The sequence below is a fragment of the Talaromyces marneffei genome, chromosome 1, assembly GCF_009556855.1.
Source record: "Talaromyces marneffei chromosome 1, complete sequence".
NCBI classification, from domain to species: domain Eukaryota; kingdom Fungi; phylum Ascomycota; class Eurotiomycetes; order Eurotiales; family Trichocomaceae; genus Talaromyces; species Talaromyces marneffei.
Genome location: NC_072348.1, coordinates 4,166,131 through 4,183,570, shown reverse-complemented (window position 1 = coordinate 4,183,570; position 17,440 = coordinate 4,166,131). Strand labels below are relative to the sequence as shown.

General features: G+C 47.0%; 6 protein-coding genes across 6 annotated transcripts; 4 read left to right on the top strand and 2 right to left on the bottom strand.

The window, feature by feature from the left end:
* Positions 1-4,378: 4,378 nt before the first annotated feature.
* Positions 4,379-7,329, top strand: EYB26_001544 (uncharacterized protein; the record flags this gene model as incomplete). The annotated part of the gene is made up of 4 exons (XM_054260854.1): positions 4,379-4,394; positions 4,554-4,876; positions 5,029-6,460; positions 6,515-7,329. The coding sequence occupies 4 exons, from the start codon at positions 4,379-4,381 to the stop codon at positions 7,327-7,329; spliced, it is 2,586 nt and encodes an 861-aa protein (XP_054116829.1).
* A 1,055-nt stretch (positions 7,330-8,384) lies between these two features.
* EYB26_001543 (uncharacterized protein) lies at positions 8,385-9,456 on the top strand (the record flags this gene model as incomplete). Its single annotated transcript, XM_054260853.1, has 2 exons — positions 8,385-8,447; positions 8,509-9,456. The coding sequence occupies 2 exons, from the start codon at positions 8,385-8,387 to the stop codon at positions 9,454-9,456; spliced, it is 1,011 nt and encodes a 336-aa protein (XP_054116828.1).
* Positions 9,457-9,921: 465 nt separating this feature from the next.
* EYB26_001542 (uncharacterized protein) lies at positions 9,922-11,247 on the top strand (the record flags this gene model as incomplete). The annotated part of the gene is made up of 1 exon (XM_054260852.1): positions 9,922-11,247. One exon carries the CDS (start codon positions 9,922-9,924, stop codon positions 11,245-11,247), a length of 1,326 nt encoding a protein of 441 aa, XP_054116827.1.
* Positions 11,248-11,394: 147 nt separating this feature from the next.
* Positions 11,395-12,046, bottom strand: EYB26_001541 (uncharacterized protein; the record flags this gene model as incomplete). Its single annotated transcript, XM_054260851.1, has 2 exons — positions 11,395-11,879; positions 11,935-12,046. The coding sequence occupies 2 exons, from the start codon at positions 12,044-12,046 to the stop codon at positions 11,395-11,397; spliced, it is 597 nt and encodes a 198-aa protein (XP_054116826.1).
* Positions 12,047-12,403: 357 nt separating this feature from the next.
* On the top strand, positions 12,404-14,539 carry EYB26_001540 (uncharacterized protein; the record flags this gene model as incomplete). The annotated part of the gene is made up of 1 exon (XM_054260850.1): positions 12,404-14,539. One exon carries the CDS (start codon positions 12,404-12,406, stop codon positions 14,537-14,539), a length of 2,136 nt encoding a protein of 711 aa, XP_054116825.1.
* A 312-nt stretch (positions 14,540-14,851) lies between these two features.
* EYB26_001539 (uncharacterized protein) lies at positions 14,852-17,187 on the bottom strand (the record flags this gene model as incomplete). Its single annotated transcript, XM_054260849.1, has 2 exons — positions 14,852-14,968; positions 15,025-17,187. 2 exons carry the CDS (start codon positions 17,185-17,187, stop codon positions 14,852-14,854), a joined length of 2,280 nt encoding a protein of 759 aa, XP_054116824.1.
* Between the last annotated feature and the right edge of the window lie 253 nt (positions 17,188-17,440).

Here is a 17,440-nt window from a genome sequence, read left to right as displayed (position 1 = left end):
GTGTTTGGGATACTAATTTTTGGTTTTAACGACACAGTGACTCTAGTATGTGCTAACAGCAGACCTGTCTCATAAATGAACTTGTATTTAGTATATTCAATATAAGACATTTCTGTTAGTTACACAGCCCTAAACCTGATATGCTAGACGATCTTCTTCTGGAGGCCGCTGTCTGCATTCCCCACGCCTCTGTAAATTAACTACTGTTGTTCACTTAGTATTAACTCCTTTCTGATGTCTTTGTTCGTTACCAGGACTAGAAAACGAACCCTTACGCTGACCGAAAACCAGATAGATCCAACCGGACCGTTCCCTATAAGGCCTCGATTTGGCAATACAAAGGTTCGTATACATTCGTACAGTTATCTTCCATGTATTCCTTCGTCGCGACCAAACATGAGACACATGGTTCAAGGGTTAGTTAGGTACAGGGTGGTTCGCAGATCCACCGAGCCGAGCCGAGCGGGACCGAAGCCATCCGCACCAAAAACCTTAATCTAGCCCTAACCAACGACAGAAAGCAAGTACGTAGTCCCCGATTGAGGTATGGTCTTGAAGGAAACTCACTAGTCGGAGTAAAGTACTTATCATAAATATACGAAATACAACTGGCATGCATTTGGCAAGGATTGATAGTGAAGTAAAAGTGGTTGCAAGTGGTTGGCCACAGTTTCAGCGACTTGACCACTCTTTGCGTCTCCGGCGGACCGTCATTGAAGGATACTATCATCATGGCTGCTGGTCGAACACAGATCATCCAGAATACCTGGAGTGCCGGAAAAGACTCTACGATTGCGGTTGAGGGAAACCTCGCTGATGTCACTGCTTTGTTGAACAAAGCTAAAGCTTTTTAATACCCATGTTCGTGTCTGGAAAGAAGCTAGAACCATCAATCGCTCCTTACAATGGTCCAAGAAGTTTCACCCTTGTTGGGGCTGCGAAAGCGATAGAGCACGTGAAAATACCGATATGTGTTCCATATTCTCTAGTCTAAAGCTACAGATTCTCAATGTTACAAAGTTCAGATTCCATCCAGTAATGTCTATAAAGATTGAGGCCGTCGCCGCAGCTCCTAATCCAGTGTTTGTTCCACTTACTCAAGTCAACGGGGGTGCTAAGAAGAAAGTTCCAAGAAAAAACAGCCAAGGCTCATGAACCCGACATTTCGAAGATAACAAGCCGAATTCTATGCAACCTCTCAGGCTCGAGCCGCACGAAATCAAAGACGACACGGACTTGGTTGAGCTTAGTATCAATTCCCTCATGGGCATGGAACTGGCACAGGAGGTCCAAGCCGCATTCAAATGCGCACTAGACAGTGCATAGCTGATGGATTTGGCTGACTTTCGAAATCTGGTTACGTGTATTCGATCACCATTGGGCATTGACGATAAAAGTACAAACGATGACTTGGACCAAGTCGATACTCCAACCGAGGAAGATATGCCTGCGGTCAATAGAACTATTCCTCATATGAATAATTAATGGCGTCAATGGTGACAGCCATTATCTTATTCTGCAGAAGATTCTCTCCTATCTGGATCACTTGTTTTGTTCTAGACATTCCCCCCGAGGCCAAAGAAGCAACTGACAGTTTCGTTGCTAAGAACAATTCCGCCATGTATCACGACAAAGTCATGCCACGGTCAACTGCACTTGTCATTGCACACGTTGTGAATGCAATTTGAAGAGCGTGGCTGTCCGATCCGGTCTGCAACCCCCGGCCGAAAGCTTGAACGTGTGCCATATATTGCCAAACACGAACAATTTATGAACTTGATTTATGACCTTGTGACTGTCCTATTGACAAAGTGGATAGCCTGAACTTGATATTTGGAACTCCGAAGGCCGCGAGGCCGTTTCAGAAATGTTGCTAATTCACCCATCGATTTTGTGTGGATTGAGCAAGCAAAGTACTTCTTTGAGCAACTTGTCAGCCGCCTTCCTGCGAGAAACGAGGCCTTGCGTATTTTAGAGATGGGAGGGGGAACAGGGGGTACAACTTCAAACATCGTTCCATTGTTGGCTCGACTGAAAGTGCCAGTGGTGTACACCGACATCTCTTCACTAGTTTCAGCGACTCGCAAATGATTCAAGAACTTATCCATTGATGCAGTTCAAGGTGGTCAACATTAATATTACTCCAGATCCTAAGCTTCTACACAATCGGCGTATTTTCCTGGCTACCAACTGCGTGCATGCAACTCGCGATTTGAGTGTCTCATTGAGTTCGCTTTCGGTCTTTATAGAAGGGTGGTGGCTGTTTGAGGATGGTCGCAATCATGCACTGTCCCCTGCAACATACTGGGAGAAGGTCTTACGCTCCGTCAGATACGACCATGTGGAGTGGACAGAAGAAAACCGGCCCGAATCTGAAATCCAGCGAGTTATCATGACCCATGCGTCAGAACGAAGGTCTGAGAATCGTGAACTTGGGACGTCCCTTTCCCTGTCTCTGATCACGACGTTAGTAGACAGTTTGCGTAAGAAAGCTCGTGTGAGCTGCGAGCTTGTGTCGAAGTACATAGCGGCATGGAAACAGTCTGGATTCCTGTCATGAGGTTAGAATGATCCGACTTCACGTGGATCATGACAATTTTCCAGAGTATTGTGATAGATTTTTTCGTATAGATATATCTAATCAACATTGATATCTTCAGTCATGTTACTCCACGATCTCATGTCTGAGGAGCATTGAAAGAGTCTCTGTGTTGAGTACTCAGTACGGAGTACAAACTCCAGAAATGATGATGCTCGGTTCAAACGGAAGGTGGGACTTGTAAAGCTGGCAGGCGGGCGGCACGTGCAACAACCGCGACAATCCGAGGGCTTGTAATTTTCCGTGTATTTTAATCTAACAAAATCGACTTTGATAGGCTTCCGGCTTCCGGCTTGTTACGTTTCCCACACACAGCATTATGTCCTGTTGGCTTCATCTGCACCTCTATGTATGCAACATGTATGCAGAGAGAAATCAAGTCTGATATGTAGAGCTTGGATCTAACAGACGCTCATTGACTGACTGCCGGACATAGGGCTGGTCGCATGGAAGCCGCATACCGCGTCAATCAATCAGAAAAGGGCAGTCGGAAAACTGGCAGTTGATGATTGATTGTATGACTAGTTACGCTAGTTAAGTTAAAGAGTTAAGTTAAGAGATTGAACTTGTGAGCGCTGTACAAACAGCTAGCGCCGAGACATCCCCAGCAAATCAACAATTATAAATGAGTAATTTCCCTCGTAATGCTGGAGTCTGACGCAGATGCAGTCGGTTTTGGCGGAGCAAAGTACAGTCGTCATAGATGGAAACACCGGCAACTAACAAAATGCGATTATGCTATCTACAATGGGCATCTGGGGATACTTTGAGTTGTGATGATATATTTAAGCCCATATAATATTCACAGTCATTAATCATATCTGGCCATTAATGCAATACATACCTGCTACGTAGGTACTCGGTTCAGTTGGCTGTATGATCATATATGCTAGCCAGGTACGTAGTTATACCGTATCAAGAATGATACGTATTGCGGAATCTGATACAGCGGCGATACCAGTATTAATATACATAGCGCCGGACCCGGCGTGCCAGTAATGGGCAAGTGTCGCAAAACCAGGCAGCGTCAGCACCCTGTCCGGTAACAATACGGTACTAGTACGTACCAATTCCATACAAATGGATACTAGGACGAATCCATACAAATTCGCAGGAAACAACGCTGAAAAGCTGCTGGAAGCGGGTCACGTCCCCTCCCCACCTCCAAGGTAAGAAACTCTTGTCTCTTCCTCGTTCTGCGTCTTCTGCAAATATCTTCGCGCCTGTTCGTCTCTGGCTGTCAACTTCAGCCTTCACCACATTCCGAAATCCCACATTCTCTGCAGCGGCACCCTTGTGGCTTGCCGACAGACGGGCAGAAACAATATTACCATCTCTCGTCCGAGAACATTTCGGTAGAAGGATGGGCCTGAGCAAACCGAAGGGAACGAAGAAGGCTGTCATATAATAATCACAGACGAAAATCACTCACCACACCGAAGGCATCGCTCGAATAGGAAGCAGAAAACCAATTGCTTCTCTCTCTCTATATCTCGCTTTTCTCACCTGCGTACATCGATCGATCGTCATTGGTATTTCGGAGTATTACTTGAAAGTCTGATCGATAACCCTCACCCCGGATAAGTTCAGGCGAACATTCCATTCGACAGAAGCACCACAGCAAAGGCGGGGAGCTGCATGTGTTATCGCCTACCACAGCAGCACGCACAGTACCCGCATATATTTGTGATCGCTCCAAAATAAGAACCTGGTCGACAAGGGAAATAAAGGCTCATGGCGAGTAGTGAGCCTGCCGTTTCCGTTCCCCGCCGAGAAAATATGACGGTAGCGTCAGGTATGTGTCAACGTCTGCATCCAGCCCGAAAATTTTCAATCAAGAAAAACAAAAGAAAAAACAGCCAACAAACTTGGCTCTACGCCAAACCCACTAAAAACAAAAATATCTATGCTAGCGGCAAATAGTATTTGGGCTAACTGGGGGATTTATGTCTAGAAACAACCGCGCCAGAATCTCAAGCAGGCCAGCAAGAACAATCGTCCTCTGCGCATGGCCTAAGCGAACAATCCAACCTCGAAGCGGGGCAACCACATGCTGTCCGCTTCGCATCGGTCAACCAAGAAATCGAGCCGGATCGGTCTCTCCAGGTCCCAACTTCGGAGGAGACAGAGAGACAGCATACCCCAATCCCTACCAATGGGGATGCTAATGCCAAAGACGACATCCGTTCCTTAGCCCTCAATCTACAAGATACTCGCCTGCAAGAGTCGCGGCTACGTCATTTCGCTTTCGAGCCTGTCTCTTTGCCTGCATCGAGAGTATGTATCCTGCTCCCCCCATGCTAGTCATGTTTGAAACATAGGAGAATCCAACCACGTCGCAGTGTTTTACTGCAGCGATTATGCCGCATTAGCCTCGAACTTTAACCAGCTGTTTGATCCTCATGTTTGCTGACATGGTATATGAATAGGTCAATTCTCGAGACACCTCTAGTTTCGGTGCTTCTCATGATAACACTGTCTCTGGCAACAATTCGCCGCGTATAACCCCCGCACAATCACTCATGCAGTCGCCTCCTTTGACGCCTGCTGCCACGCACTCGCGCGAAAGCAGATCTAGTGACAACAACGTTCCCACCGCAGTTCAGACAAACAGTCACACCAAGAAAAATGAAGCATCCGCAATCACTCCCCCGTCGTCAGAACCCGTCTCGAGCTCGAATTCGGGCAATCCACCTGTATCGTCTACTGGTCCAACAAGTGCACCGTCATCGCGTCCAAATTCTTCCGAGGCACCTGTCGACCGAAACGCCCACCCTGGAGCTTCTACACGCGAGAAAGGAAGGGCGCAATTCTTCCTTGCTACTTCTGGAGAAGGGAGTCCCCAAGATGAAAGTCCACCGATGACACCGAGACACGAGTACGGCTGGTCTACACCACCAGGTGGGGCTTCTGGAACAATGACGCCCATCGGTGAACCGAATGACCCATATGCCCGGAACAAGCGACCTCTCCCGAACAGAAATCTTTCACAGTTGGACCAAAGGTTCATTTTCAATGGACTTGACTCGAAGCGCCGGTCTCATCATTCTACAAATTCGTATAGCACCACTGGTGGACAAAGCTCCGGTAGCAACAATGACTTGAAGTCGGCAGGTGAAAAGCGGTCTTCTTTCTTTGGCGGAAACAAAAAAGATCATGGTCACCGCCAACAAGATAGTCTGGACGGTAAAAGTCATGGATCAATGGTTGAACTGAAGAGGTTTTTCCGCATGGGACATAAAAGTAAACATGGAGAGTCGCCATCCGGTGCCTCCAAGAAATCCAACAAGTCTTCTTCTAGTGAGAAGGGCAATAGTCATCAGATGGCACCGACGAGTGTTCCTTTCGCTGATGATCACGGCCTTCAGTCCAAGTATGGGAAACTGGGTCGGGTGCTCGGGTCGGGTGCTGGGGGCTCTGTACGGTTATTGAAGCGAAGCAGTGATGGTGTCACCTTCGCTGTAAAGCAATTTCGAGATCGCCATACATGGGAGACAGAGAAGGAATATTCCAAGAAAGTTACTGCCGAGTTCTGTATCGGGTCAACGTTGCATCACGGAAATATTATCGAAACACTCGATATCATCCAAGAAGGAGGTCATTGGTACGAAGTTATGGAATACGCTCCATATGACCTGTTTGCAATTGTCATGACGGGCAAGATGAGCAAGGAGGAAATCGCATGTTCTTTCAAGCAGATCGTGAGCGGTGTATCCTATTTGCATGCAATGGGTCTGGCTCACCGAGATTTGAAATTGGACAATGTCGTTGTCAACGAGCACGGTATTATGAAGCTGATTGATTTTGGAAGCGCCGTTGTTTTCCGGTATCCATTCGAAAATGATATCGTGCTAGCTTCAGGTGAGATTACTTCTCTGAATTATCCTTTTTGATCCCAAACTAAGCAGAATTTAGGCATCGTTGGTTCCGATCCATACCTTGCACCCGAGGTATATGACGAGAAAAAGTACGATCCTAGACCCACGGACATTTGGTCTCTAGCTATTATTTTCTGTTGCATGACTCTTCGACGCTTTCCTTGGAAGCAACCCCGAGTGACAGACAACTCTTACAAGTTGTTTGTTTCTCCACCAACCCCTGGCACGCCTGTTCCTGATTCACACCCACGACGTACCGAGCGTCCCAAATCAACTGCGGATCTCCCATCTGCGGCAATTGAGGCTGACACTGTTACTTATCACTCTGATCATCACCGACATCACCACCGTCATGAGAGCCAACATACCCAATTTGTGAAATCAGAACCCGTAACACGCGATGAACCTCCGCCACCTGGCTCATCTAAGACAAGCCCAGGTCAGACGCCGCAATCTCAATCTCAGGCACCACAAGTGGCCTCCACACAAGCTCCTCCTCATGCGCAGGCTACGAGTGATGTAGTCGAGAAACCAAAATCTCGCGAGACGACCAGCAAAGAGGCACCACCGTTGCCGGCGGGCTCAAGCACTGGACAGCGCCAAGAAGTCATCAAAGGACCGTGGCGATTGCTGCGAATCCTACCTCGGGAATCTCGTTATATCATTGGTCGCATGCTAAAAGTGAATCCCAGAGAACGAGCCACACTCGAAGAAGTCCTGACAGACGACTGGATCCAGCTTATTCAAACTTGTCGACAGGATGACCTCGGCGCTGTTGTAAAGGCGAGAAACCATATGCATGTATTAGAGCCACCGTCATCCAGTGTCGCAGTGGCCAGCAAGGGCAAGTAGTAATACTACTTTCGGATCGCTTCTGAGTTCTATACCCTTCTCCATGTACTTGATCTTGACGTTTGCTTTTCTTCTCGGCGATACTCACAGCCTTATGTCGTCTGAGTTGGTGGTGCAGCACGGCGTTCTACGTGATGGTTTTTCCTCTCTTCTTGTGGGATACATTCCTTCTTTACATTTTCCCCCTCATTTTCCTTTCCCTTCACTTCTTATAGATTATTTGTTCGAGGATGCCATCTCCCATATGATTTGGCATCCTGTTTGATATCCTTGTGCGACAGTGCCGTCGCATCTACCCTTGAAGCCCCTTTGCATGACTCGCCTTATCCCTGTGAATAATAGATCATGATGAATTTAGCTTAATTCGTTTATTGTTACTGCGATCAAGATAATGTCTTGACTCGTTTTACTTCCTATTTCGGACTGCTCAAGACTGAACCCTTGTTCACTTTCCCTTCTTGTTCCTTATACTTTTACCATTTATGACCCTTATATCTCTACTCGTCTGCCTTTGGCCATTCTTTGTCATTCATTTTGAGACTGTTAGCTGCGAGCCAGCTGGATGATGAGAAAAGAGAAGAAATCTGTATTTAGTATATACTTCGATTTTGCCAGCCAGGTATGACTTGAGCATTTTACTTGGAGGATAAAGACTGGAGGCTACGGACAGATTGCTAATGAAATTAAAAACTACTACATAAATTTCCTTGTAAGATCCATCTGAAGATAGAGAAATGTAGCTATCCAACTCCATAAGAGATACAATGATGGATCGGAGTCTTAGCCAATTGAGCTTAATCTTTCCGTATCGTCATTTTTCCTTCCGAGCTTCGGACCTGCCCGCAAATCACTCACACGACTGAAAGCACCCTTTGTCAGTTTCCGTGCAATCGTTGCTCTTCACCCTTTGATTGATGAGCAATACTCCAAATAATCAATCCGAAAGGTACTTCGCTATCTCATCGTGAGGTCAATTACAATTGGACATGACTCCGCGGTAGTCGTTGCGTTTCACCTTTTTTTTTCCTTCGGTCCACAAGACAGACAATAAATGCATGGCGGACAATAAGAATACACCAGAGCCATTGGTCTCCTCACCATGGAGGAGGTCTCTATATGTATGTCAATTCTCAATTGGATTCATTCCTTCCAATGCTAATGAGATTGCAATAAACCCAGGCCGGTGCTGTCGCAGGCTTCACAGTTGATCTCTCCCTCTACCCTCTCGACACAATTAAAACCCGTCTCCAAAAAGCACGTCAGAGCGTTTCCTCCGCCGCGAAAGACACACCTCACAAGATCAATGCTTCGGCCACGAAACCACCTGCATTCCGACAGATAGTCCGAGGCATATATGCTGGTCTGCCTTCCGTGCTATTCGGGTCCGCGCCCTCCGCCGCTTTCTTTTTCATTACATACGACGGCATGAAGAGGTATTTACTTCCGGCGGATACCCAGCAAGCAACGAAGGCCCAGATGTTCATCGCGCATTCTACGGCGTCGACTTTTGGTGAAATTACGGCTTGTATTATTCGAGTGCCGACGGAAGTCATCAAGCAACGTGCGCAGGCAGGTCTATTCGGGGGATCTTCGTTGCGGGCTTTGACGGATATTCTGGCCGTGAGACATGGCGGGGCAGGATATTTGCAGATGATTCGTGAACTGTACAGGGGGACGGGCATTACAATTGCGCGTGAAATTCCTTTTACGATTCTGCAGTTCACGATGTGGGAAGCTATGAAGAATAGGTATGCACGATGGACCAGCGAAAGCAACGATAGTTCCGATGGCTATGCCTCAGAGCGAACAGCTTCGGGCCACATTCCAGCTGCACCGAGTGCAGTCTTTGGAAGTATTGCCGGTGGAATTGCGGCCGGCTTAACGACGCCCTTGGACGTGATCAAGACGAGGGTTATGCTTGCTCGACGTGAAGAAGGCACTGCGAATCACATTCGAGTATCAGATGTTGTGCGTCGCATACTCAAGGAAGAAGGGCTTGGTGCTCTTTGGAGGGGAATCGGTCCTCGTACGACAGCTATTGCGCTCGGTGGTGCGATTTTCTTGGGTAGTTACCAGTGGACTTCTAATACTCTCGAGGAAGGTTATAGAAAACGCGAGGAGTTATAGAATGAGCGATATTGCTCTTTACACTATGTATTATAGAAATTTTACACCTTCAACTGTGGATAGATTTAGACAATGATCATAGACCTCAGTTAATACTCCTATTTGAACAGTAGCATCGTGAAGACATGGTACCCTTTTTGTATAATTAGGAACACACTAATTCGAGTATATGCTGTACTAGATGAAAATTTGTTTTTTCTGATTATCCAAACAGGTACGTACTATCAAGGTACCTTTTGTGTGACAATCTGCCCCTCTAAAACTTCATTTTATCCACAGCCCAAAATTTTTGAAATGGGCCGAACTCAATACCTACACTTGTCAACCATGGAATGCATTCAACAACTTTTGGCTTAGCACCAGGCTTACTCACTTTCCGTTGTTAAAGGGCGTGATAGGAAAACGACCCGAGGTAAAACGAGTACCGGTATCGACAAGGACATGACGTACTCGGTTTCAACAGAGATGTCGGAGCATCTCCAACAAAACCAGGAGTCAGCAAACGATCCTCAGTCAATGAGTGAGGGTATCAACAGGCCAGTTAGGTCTAATAAGAAGGATGGAAAAAAGAAAAAGGAGAAGAAAGACTCTGCAATGAACCCACTTCAACAAGGCATCCAGCAATTCTTGCACGAACACAACTCCAGTGATGCCATCATATTCAGACTCCCAAAACGATATACAATATATCAACCGATGCTATTATTGTCAGCAAATGTATTCACCGCCCCTCCAGAATGGGCAGAGCGCTATGCATCTCTATCAGAAACAGATCGCCAGAAACTCTACGCATCAATTGTCGAAGCCTTCAACACCAAGGGCCAGACAATAACGCACATGGCAATGAACGCCCCCATCCAATTAACCAATTCTCAAGGAAACGAGAACCACATGCGCAGCCCAAATGGCTTGGTGCCATTATACGGCGATTTCGGAGAATTACTAGATTACGACCACAACCCATCTCAACAAGACCTTGCGGATGCGTTCTGGGTTCATACAGCCCAGAATGGAGGGATAATCCAGTACTGGGCCCCGCTATATACAATGTTTTCAAGAGGTAATATCACAGAAAAGGCTCGTATATTGGGTATTGAAGGACACTTCACAGGCCTGGATGAGTCTTCTCTCAAGGGACAGAGGATAGAGGATGTTAGCGTGGTTGATCTCTATGCTGGGATTGGGTATTTTGTGTTTTCGTACTTGAAGAGAGGCGTCAGAAGGGTTTGGGGTTGGGAACTTAATACGTGGTCTGTTGAGGGTTTGCGAAGAGGGTGTACTGAGAATGGATGGGGTTGCAGGGTTGTTCCTCTTGTGCAGGGGGGGCATGGGACTTTGCCTTCTGTGTTGGACGATGGTAGCCTTGAAGATTTGGTGAATGAGCTTAGGGACGATGTTCGTGTCGTTATCTTCCAAGGCGATAATCAATCCGCTCCCGCGGTTATGGAGAGAATACAGTCCGAGCTGGAGAAACGAGGGCAATGGGCTGCTGTTAGACATGTGAACTTGGGCTTGTTGCCTTCTTCGCGGCCTACGTGGGACACTTCGCTCAAACTTCTGGATAGGAAATATGGTGGCTGGACTCATGTACACGAGAATGTGGATGTTGCTGAAATTGGGAAAATGAGAGACGAGATCGTGGCCGAGTATGTCAATCTGGCTGAACAATTGAATGGTGTCGACATGGGGGCTTTAACGATTGGCTGTGACCATGTGGAAGAGGTCAAGACGTATGCGCCTGGCGTCATGCATTGTGTTTTTGACATTCAGATCGACTTTGAAGAGAGATGAAAGGTTGTCTCCAGCATACTCGAAGCTCAAATGGATATTTGTGGTCCCAAACAAACGACATCTATTCATTAACATACATGTACACATCCAACACGGCCGAACCCCAAACATCGTATATACAATCATTATATGATCAACTCGGCTAGATCAAGCAGTCCGAAGAAATTTCCTGGGAATATTCCCCTCAACAATCTGCATGCTTTCCAGCTGCTGCAGTCTCTTCTCCGCCAACTCCATCTCGTCATGCAATCTGAAATGCTCAATATCCTCCGGATGCGTCAAATCCTCCTCCTTGGCGTCTTCGCCATGGAACTTCTCAAAATGGTGAATCTCATATTCATATTCAATATCGCCATGGTGACCCGGACCATATCCGAAATCAGGCAGTTTAAAGCCAACCTGGCTTTGGTTCATCCATTCGTCGCGCGAAACCGCTCCAGAGCCGGAGGGGTTGAATAATTTCAATACTTCACGGACCACCGTCTCTTTTTGATCAAGAGTGATACGGGCATTCGATGAGTCGAGGAGACCGTATGTTTTCATGATTTCGTCGGCTCTCCAGTCCCCTGAATTGTCGTAATCGTGAAGAGCGAAGAATGAGCCGGCGTCGAAGGAGTCAATGTGGTGTTCCTCTGGCGGTTTAATTTTGTTAGCTATTATCCTAGATAATTGAACAGATCAACATACCTCGCATATGCCTCGTTGCCCAATCTGTCTCTACCTCTGTACTCTCATCGTGATGTCCGTGGCCGTATGCGACGGTAGCCAATGCAAACAATGCGACGAAAATACCGCGCATGGTGAATAGAAATTTCTAATTGATAGATTAATGATAGTGAAAAGAACGTTAAAAATCTATCAGATAAGAAATTGACACCATACGGCGTGGTATGTTCATTCTGCGAATCTCAATGAATCGATCTGGTCTTCAAGATGTTGCCCGAGCTATGTTTGCAATGTTTGCATCACAACTCCCCATTCCGGCCGTGAAATCTTGTCGGTTGCATGACTTTAGATCACATCACATCATGATACCTCCATCCATACATTTACCGTACTTAACCAGTCCATATCGAGCTACAATCACTCATATACCTCAGCGTTCACCTCAGAAAAACCTAATTGACTTATCAGGCCGCCGCGGAATAATGACATAATGCAGGGTTTCCTATCGCGAGTGGCTCGGCTACCGTCCTCGAGCTGCCGATGCAAAACTTGCTTGAGGACGTATGTCAATGGCGTCGCCACGCACCCTTCGGCGGCTAGTCGTCGAGGACTCAAGACAGCAAATGCAGTCACTGCTCTGTATGGAAGTATCTTTGCCGGTGCAGCTATCGCAGACGCGATGGCCAAACGAAGACGCCGGCAAGAATGGGACGATAAAATCGCGGCGGTTCAGGAAGAAATCGACGAATTGATGGATGAGGAACGCCGTTTGTTAGAATCTTTGTCAGCTCGAAAATCTCGACACCTTTCTAGTACCGCTATTCAATCCCGATCGTACCACGCCGGAAATCATATGGGATCAATCGAGATGAGAAGTGCACAATTACTTGCAAATCGGGCTTTTAGCACCAAGGCACCGGTAGAGGAGAGTTCCATGGATGATTATATGGACGGAAATGATTGGACTACGAACGCCCAAAAGGCACACATCGACGAGGCAGCCTCCGTTGAGAATACACAAATCAACAAACCAAACCGGAAAGATGGCATTGACGAGGGAAACGAAATTGACTATGAATCTCTTGAAGATGGACTCTCAACTATGAATGATATAGTTCCGCGACCCGAGCCGGGCTTTTTATGGGAACAATCCAGCATCATTCGCATCAAAGCTATACAAAAACTAGCTGTTCAACAACTTGTCTATAGGTTTATGTTGCGGCCTTCAGTTGCGCACGATTATTCGGGCTTGCCAGTAGAGTATCGACTAGACGATGCATCTGGCGCGCGTCCCACTGTGCTATTAAGTCGGCTTCGAGGCGTACGACGGCGGTTATATTCCTTGAAATATATCAGGGACTCAGAGTACGACGATCTTATGCCGAACGTGAGCCTTGAAGGAATAGACAGGATACGCAGCGATCGAGAGCGGTATGATTTTCTTCTTCGTCAAGACGTTGAGCAGTGCACGAAAGGCAAAATATCCATCCAAATGCTGTTGGTGCGAATTTCCGAAAATCTATCGGCCTGTGAAGAACCAGACCGTCCGGAGGCATTTGCGCTCCTCATAAATTTTTTCACCAGATGTCACCAGAATGACTTGTCTGATATGGTGGTGAAATGCCTGGTCCCAAATCTGTTCAAACTCAGCACACCCTTAATCATCGCTATCATCTCACACTTTCGAAAGACCAAGAACCTTAAGGACTTTGATTTGTTTCTTCAGATGTTGAGAGGCGAAGGTGGATATCCTGTCAATTTACGAACGATATGGGTGAAGAAGAATGTGAATGGGATTACAGTCACAGTGCCTCCAGTAGGAAGCTTCAGCCCCCTTCTAATCACCAGTGTCATCACGGCGACCCTTCGTTTCGATCAGCCCGAGAAAGCGGACGCTTATATGCAGGTAGCCCGGTCTCAGGGATTCGCCGATAATATGGCTACATTATCTGCATATTTGAGATTCTATGGCATCCGGAATGACTTTGCAAGTGGATCGTCTACTCTTGTCAGGGCCCTGAATTTCATGGTATCATCTTCGGAATTTGAAGAAGAACGTATCTCAAGGCTTGTCCTCTGCATGGCAGAGTTTAGTGTTCGCTGTGGCCGAGATAATCTGGCTGAGTCCTTGATCGAAGCTGCAGTTCAAAGTGGGTTTGACTGCGATTTGGCGCACACATCAGAAAGCCCGGAATCGGAGTCGAATTACTTGCTTCGTACTCACAAAAAATGGAGGAGAGCGCAAAAGAGATCTGGGGTAGAATTCTTGCAGCAACAAAAGCTTCCTTTGCATGAGAAATGTACCAAATTTGCGGATCTCACTGCAGCAAAGATCATTCATTTACAGCATAAAGCGACTCGATACGACAACGATATAACACCTATCACCTCCTCAGATCTACTCGACGAGGCCCAAACTAATCAACCAACGTCATCAAAATATGTCAAACTACGATCCGATACCCACATCAGCAAAACATCTCCTACACACAAATCGGCAACGGCCCATCCTCTCGAACCATCAGTCAAAATCAAAAATCTTCGCGCCCAATTAGAATATTTGCATCAACGGTTAGACAATTTGAGTATACAGGATAGGCGGAATGTTTCTAGAGAAGACGATTGATACGTGTCATGGGCGTTGAATCGTGTCTTTTCTCCTGGTTCAGTGGTTGATGATTAGCCACGCCTTTGTATATTTATACTGTATTTATAATGAATCCATCTATCCAGCATTTTCGTTGGCATGTGTTACTACGTCGGGATCTTGACCATGCATTCTATATTATCACGATAAACGAGGAAATCCACTCCATCAAGCTGCTGCTTGTTATTTCACTTTTCATTTTCTGGACAATAGAGTCGTAAATGGCATGCTCTATCTATAACATTCAAAAAGAAGCATCTCTAAATTAACCCCATTCGCCCCTTAGATTGTCTACCGACCGGCTCGCATCCTCTCCTTGCGCGCAAGTCTCTCACTGGCACGTAAAAGAGCAGAGCGAATATCTCCCTTGGGGAAACTCGAAATGTCGTAGTACATAGGTGAAATTTCCTAGAAATTTTTATTAGAACTTATTTCCTTGAGGATGAGTAAAGAGGGGAGCCTACCAAGAGCCACTCAGGTTTCACCGCAGTAATAGTCCGAATGTAATTCTTCGTCGTGAGCACAAATTCATTATAAAGCACCCACTCGGCATCATGGCTGAGAACCGTGCTTGGATGCAAGAGGACATGTTGGTTATCCTTCACAGTGATGTACATGCTCTTTCCCGTACTTTCTTTCTTGGCGACTTGCATGAAGAATCCAGCGACGAGAGCACGGCGGATATTCTCGTAGTATTTCTTATCCTCGAATGGAGTGGATACGAGATCAATTTCTTCCCGTTCCATGATACGTTGCAGTTGCATGCGCACGTTATCTGCGGATTGGAGAGATCGTAGAGAGAGGAAATGGTCGTGACACCATTGTTTCGGGTCTTGTTGGGCATCAGCGCTCTTGAAAGCGTGGTACACGTTCAGGAGTGTGAGATGGTCGCCATCTGGATGGGCAAAGAGATTCTTCATCTCATCGGCGCGTTTTCTTTGTGCGTGTGGGCGCACAAAAACTTGAGGCACCGAAAGTAGAGCGGTTATAGACAATATTTCGTTGGAGCAGTAGAACTCTGGAGAAGTAACCAACATCACAGCAAGTGCTGGATCAAGAGGGAACTCGGATGCCAAACGACCCAATTGTGTCAAATTACCGTCGTCATCAAGGCATGCTAAGTAGTTGAGCTCTTCCAAAGCTCTCATCAAAGTTTCCGGTGCAGGAGGGTCCATTAGGTCAAAATGCACTAAGTCGTCGATACCGAGCTTTTTGAGCTCGAGAACAGTGGAAGAAAGATTGGATCGAAGAATTTCCGGGTATGTCTGGTCGATAAGCTCCTTCTTGAACGCACCCTCTGTATACAAACGGAAGCATTTTCCTGGACGTGTACGACCGGCACGACCAGCTCTCTGCTGGGCGGATGCTTTAGAGATGGGCGATACCAAAAGAGACTCGACTCGGATACGAGGGTTGTAGACTTTTTGTTTGGAGAATCCCGGGTCCACGACATAGACGATACCGTCAATGGTAAGAGATGTTTCGGCAATATTGGTGGAAACAATAACCTTACGACCAGGGCGTCCACCAGGTCTGCGAGGACCAGGGGCGGGCTCGAAAATACGTTGTTGCATGTGCGGCGGTAAACTACCATACAGCGCATAAACCTTCATGGGACCTGCATCGGCTTCTCTCGTCATTTCGTCTGCTTCGAGGGATATTTTTCTGACTGCATCTTCGATTTCTTCTTCACCGGTCAAAAACAACAAGATATCTCCTTCCGGTTCGGTAGCATGAATTTGCAATACCGTTCGAATGGCGGCTTCAACGTAGTCTTGTTCCGGCTCAGGCGTGTAGAAAATCTCTACAGGGTAAGTTCTTCCTGGAACTGCAAGCAATGGCGCATCATTGAAATAGCGCTGGAACTTTTGCGCATCCAAAGTAGCGGACATGATGATGATTTTCAAATCTGGCCTCCGTTGCACTACTTCCTTCAGCAATCCCATCAATATATCGGTCGCCATAGTACGTTCGTGAGCTTCGTCAAGAATAATCGTGCTGTAACGCTGGAGGTTGTGGTCGTTCATAGCCTCTCGGAGAAGCATACCATCGGTCATGTACTTGAGAACCGTCTTCGGGCTGGTCATATCCTCGAAACGAATGCTATAACCAACCTCCTCGCCCAACTTCACGTCCATTTCAGCGGCCACACGCTGTGCAACAGACATCGCAGCAACTCGACGCGGTTGGGTACAGGCGACCATCCTGTTTTGGGTTTGTGGAAGGTCGTCCCAGAGCACGAACTGAGGGATTTGCGTTGTCTTTCCGGAACCGGTCTCACCAACGAAAACAAGGATTTGCGACTTCTGGTAGAGCTGGAGGAATTCATCTCTCTGTGCATGGACAGGCAAGTTTCGGCGAGTCTTCAGGATGGAAAAGTAGGTGCTTGAGAAGGGACGATTGCTGAAAGGGTTGATGTCTGCATCTTCAGCTTCCTGGGCGAGCGCAGCGGTAGTTTGGTGTCTTTTGAACTTTGCAAAAGCGCCGCTACTTGAGTCTCCGTCTCCATTCTGCTCTGGATACATATGAGCGAGATATGGGTTGTTGCGGGGATCCATTTCAGCGGTATCCTTCTTCTGCCGCTTCGCACGCGAACCGTCTGTCGAATCAGGACGTCTATCACCCATGATGAGGGTCGCAATTTTCCAGTGTGGATGATATAAGACACGCACCACAACACGCGGGTTAAACGAGGTGAGATCGCTTTTTCAGAGCGAGTCGCTGGAGAAGAAGAAGAGAAAGAAAAAAAGTTGACTCAGTTACCGGATAAGACTCGACAGGCGCCACAGCTGCTTATCGGGCTCACCGCCTGCCTTATCGGGACAAATCGTCCAGGCACCGTGCGGGACATCCCCCAGAAACAAAAATAAATATTGACCC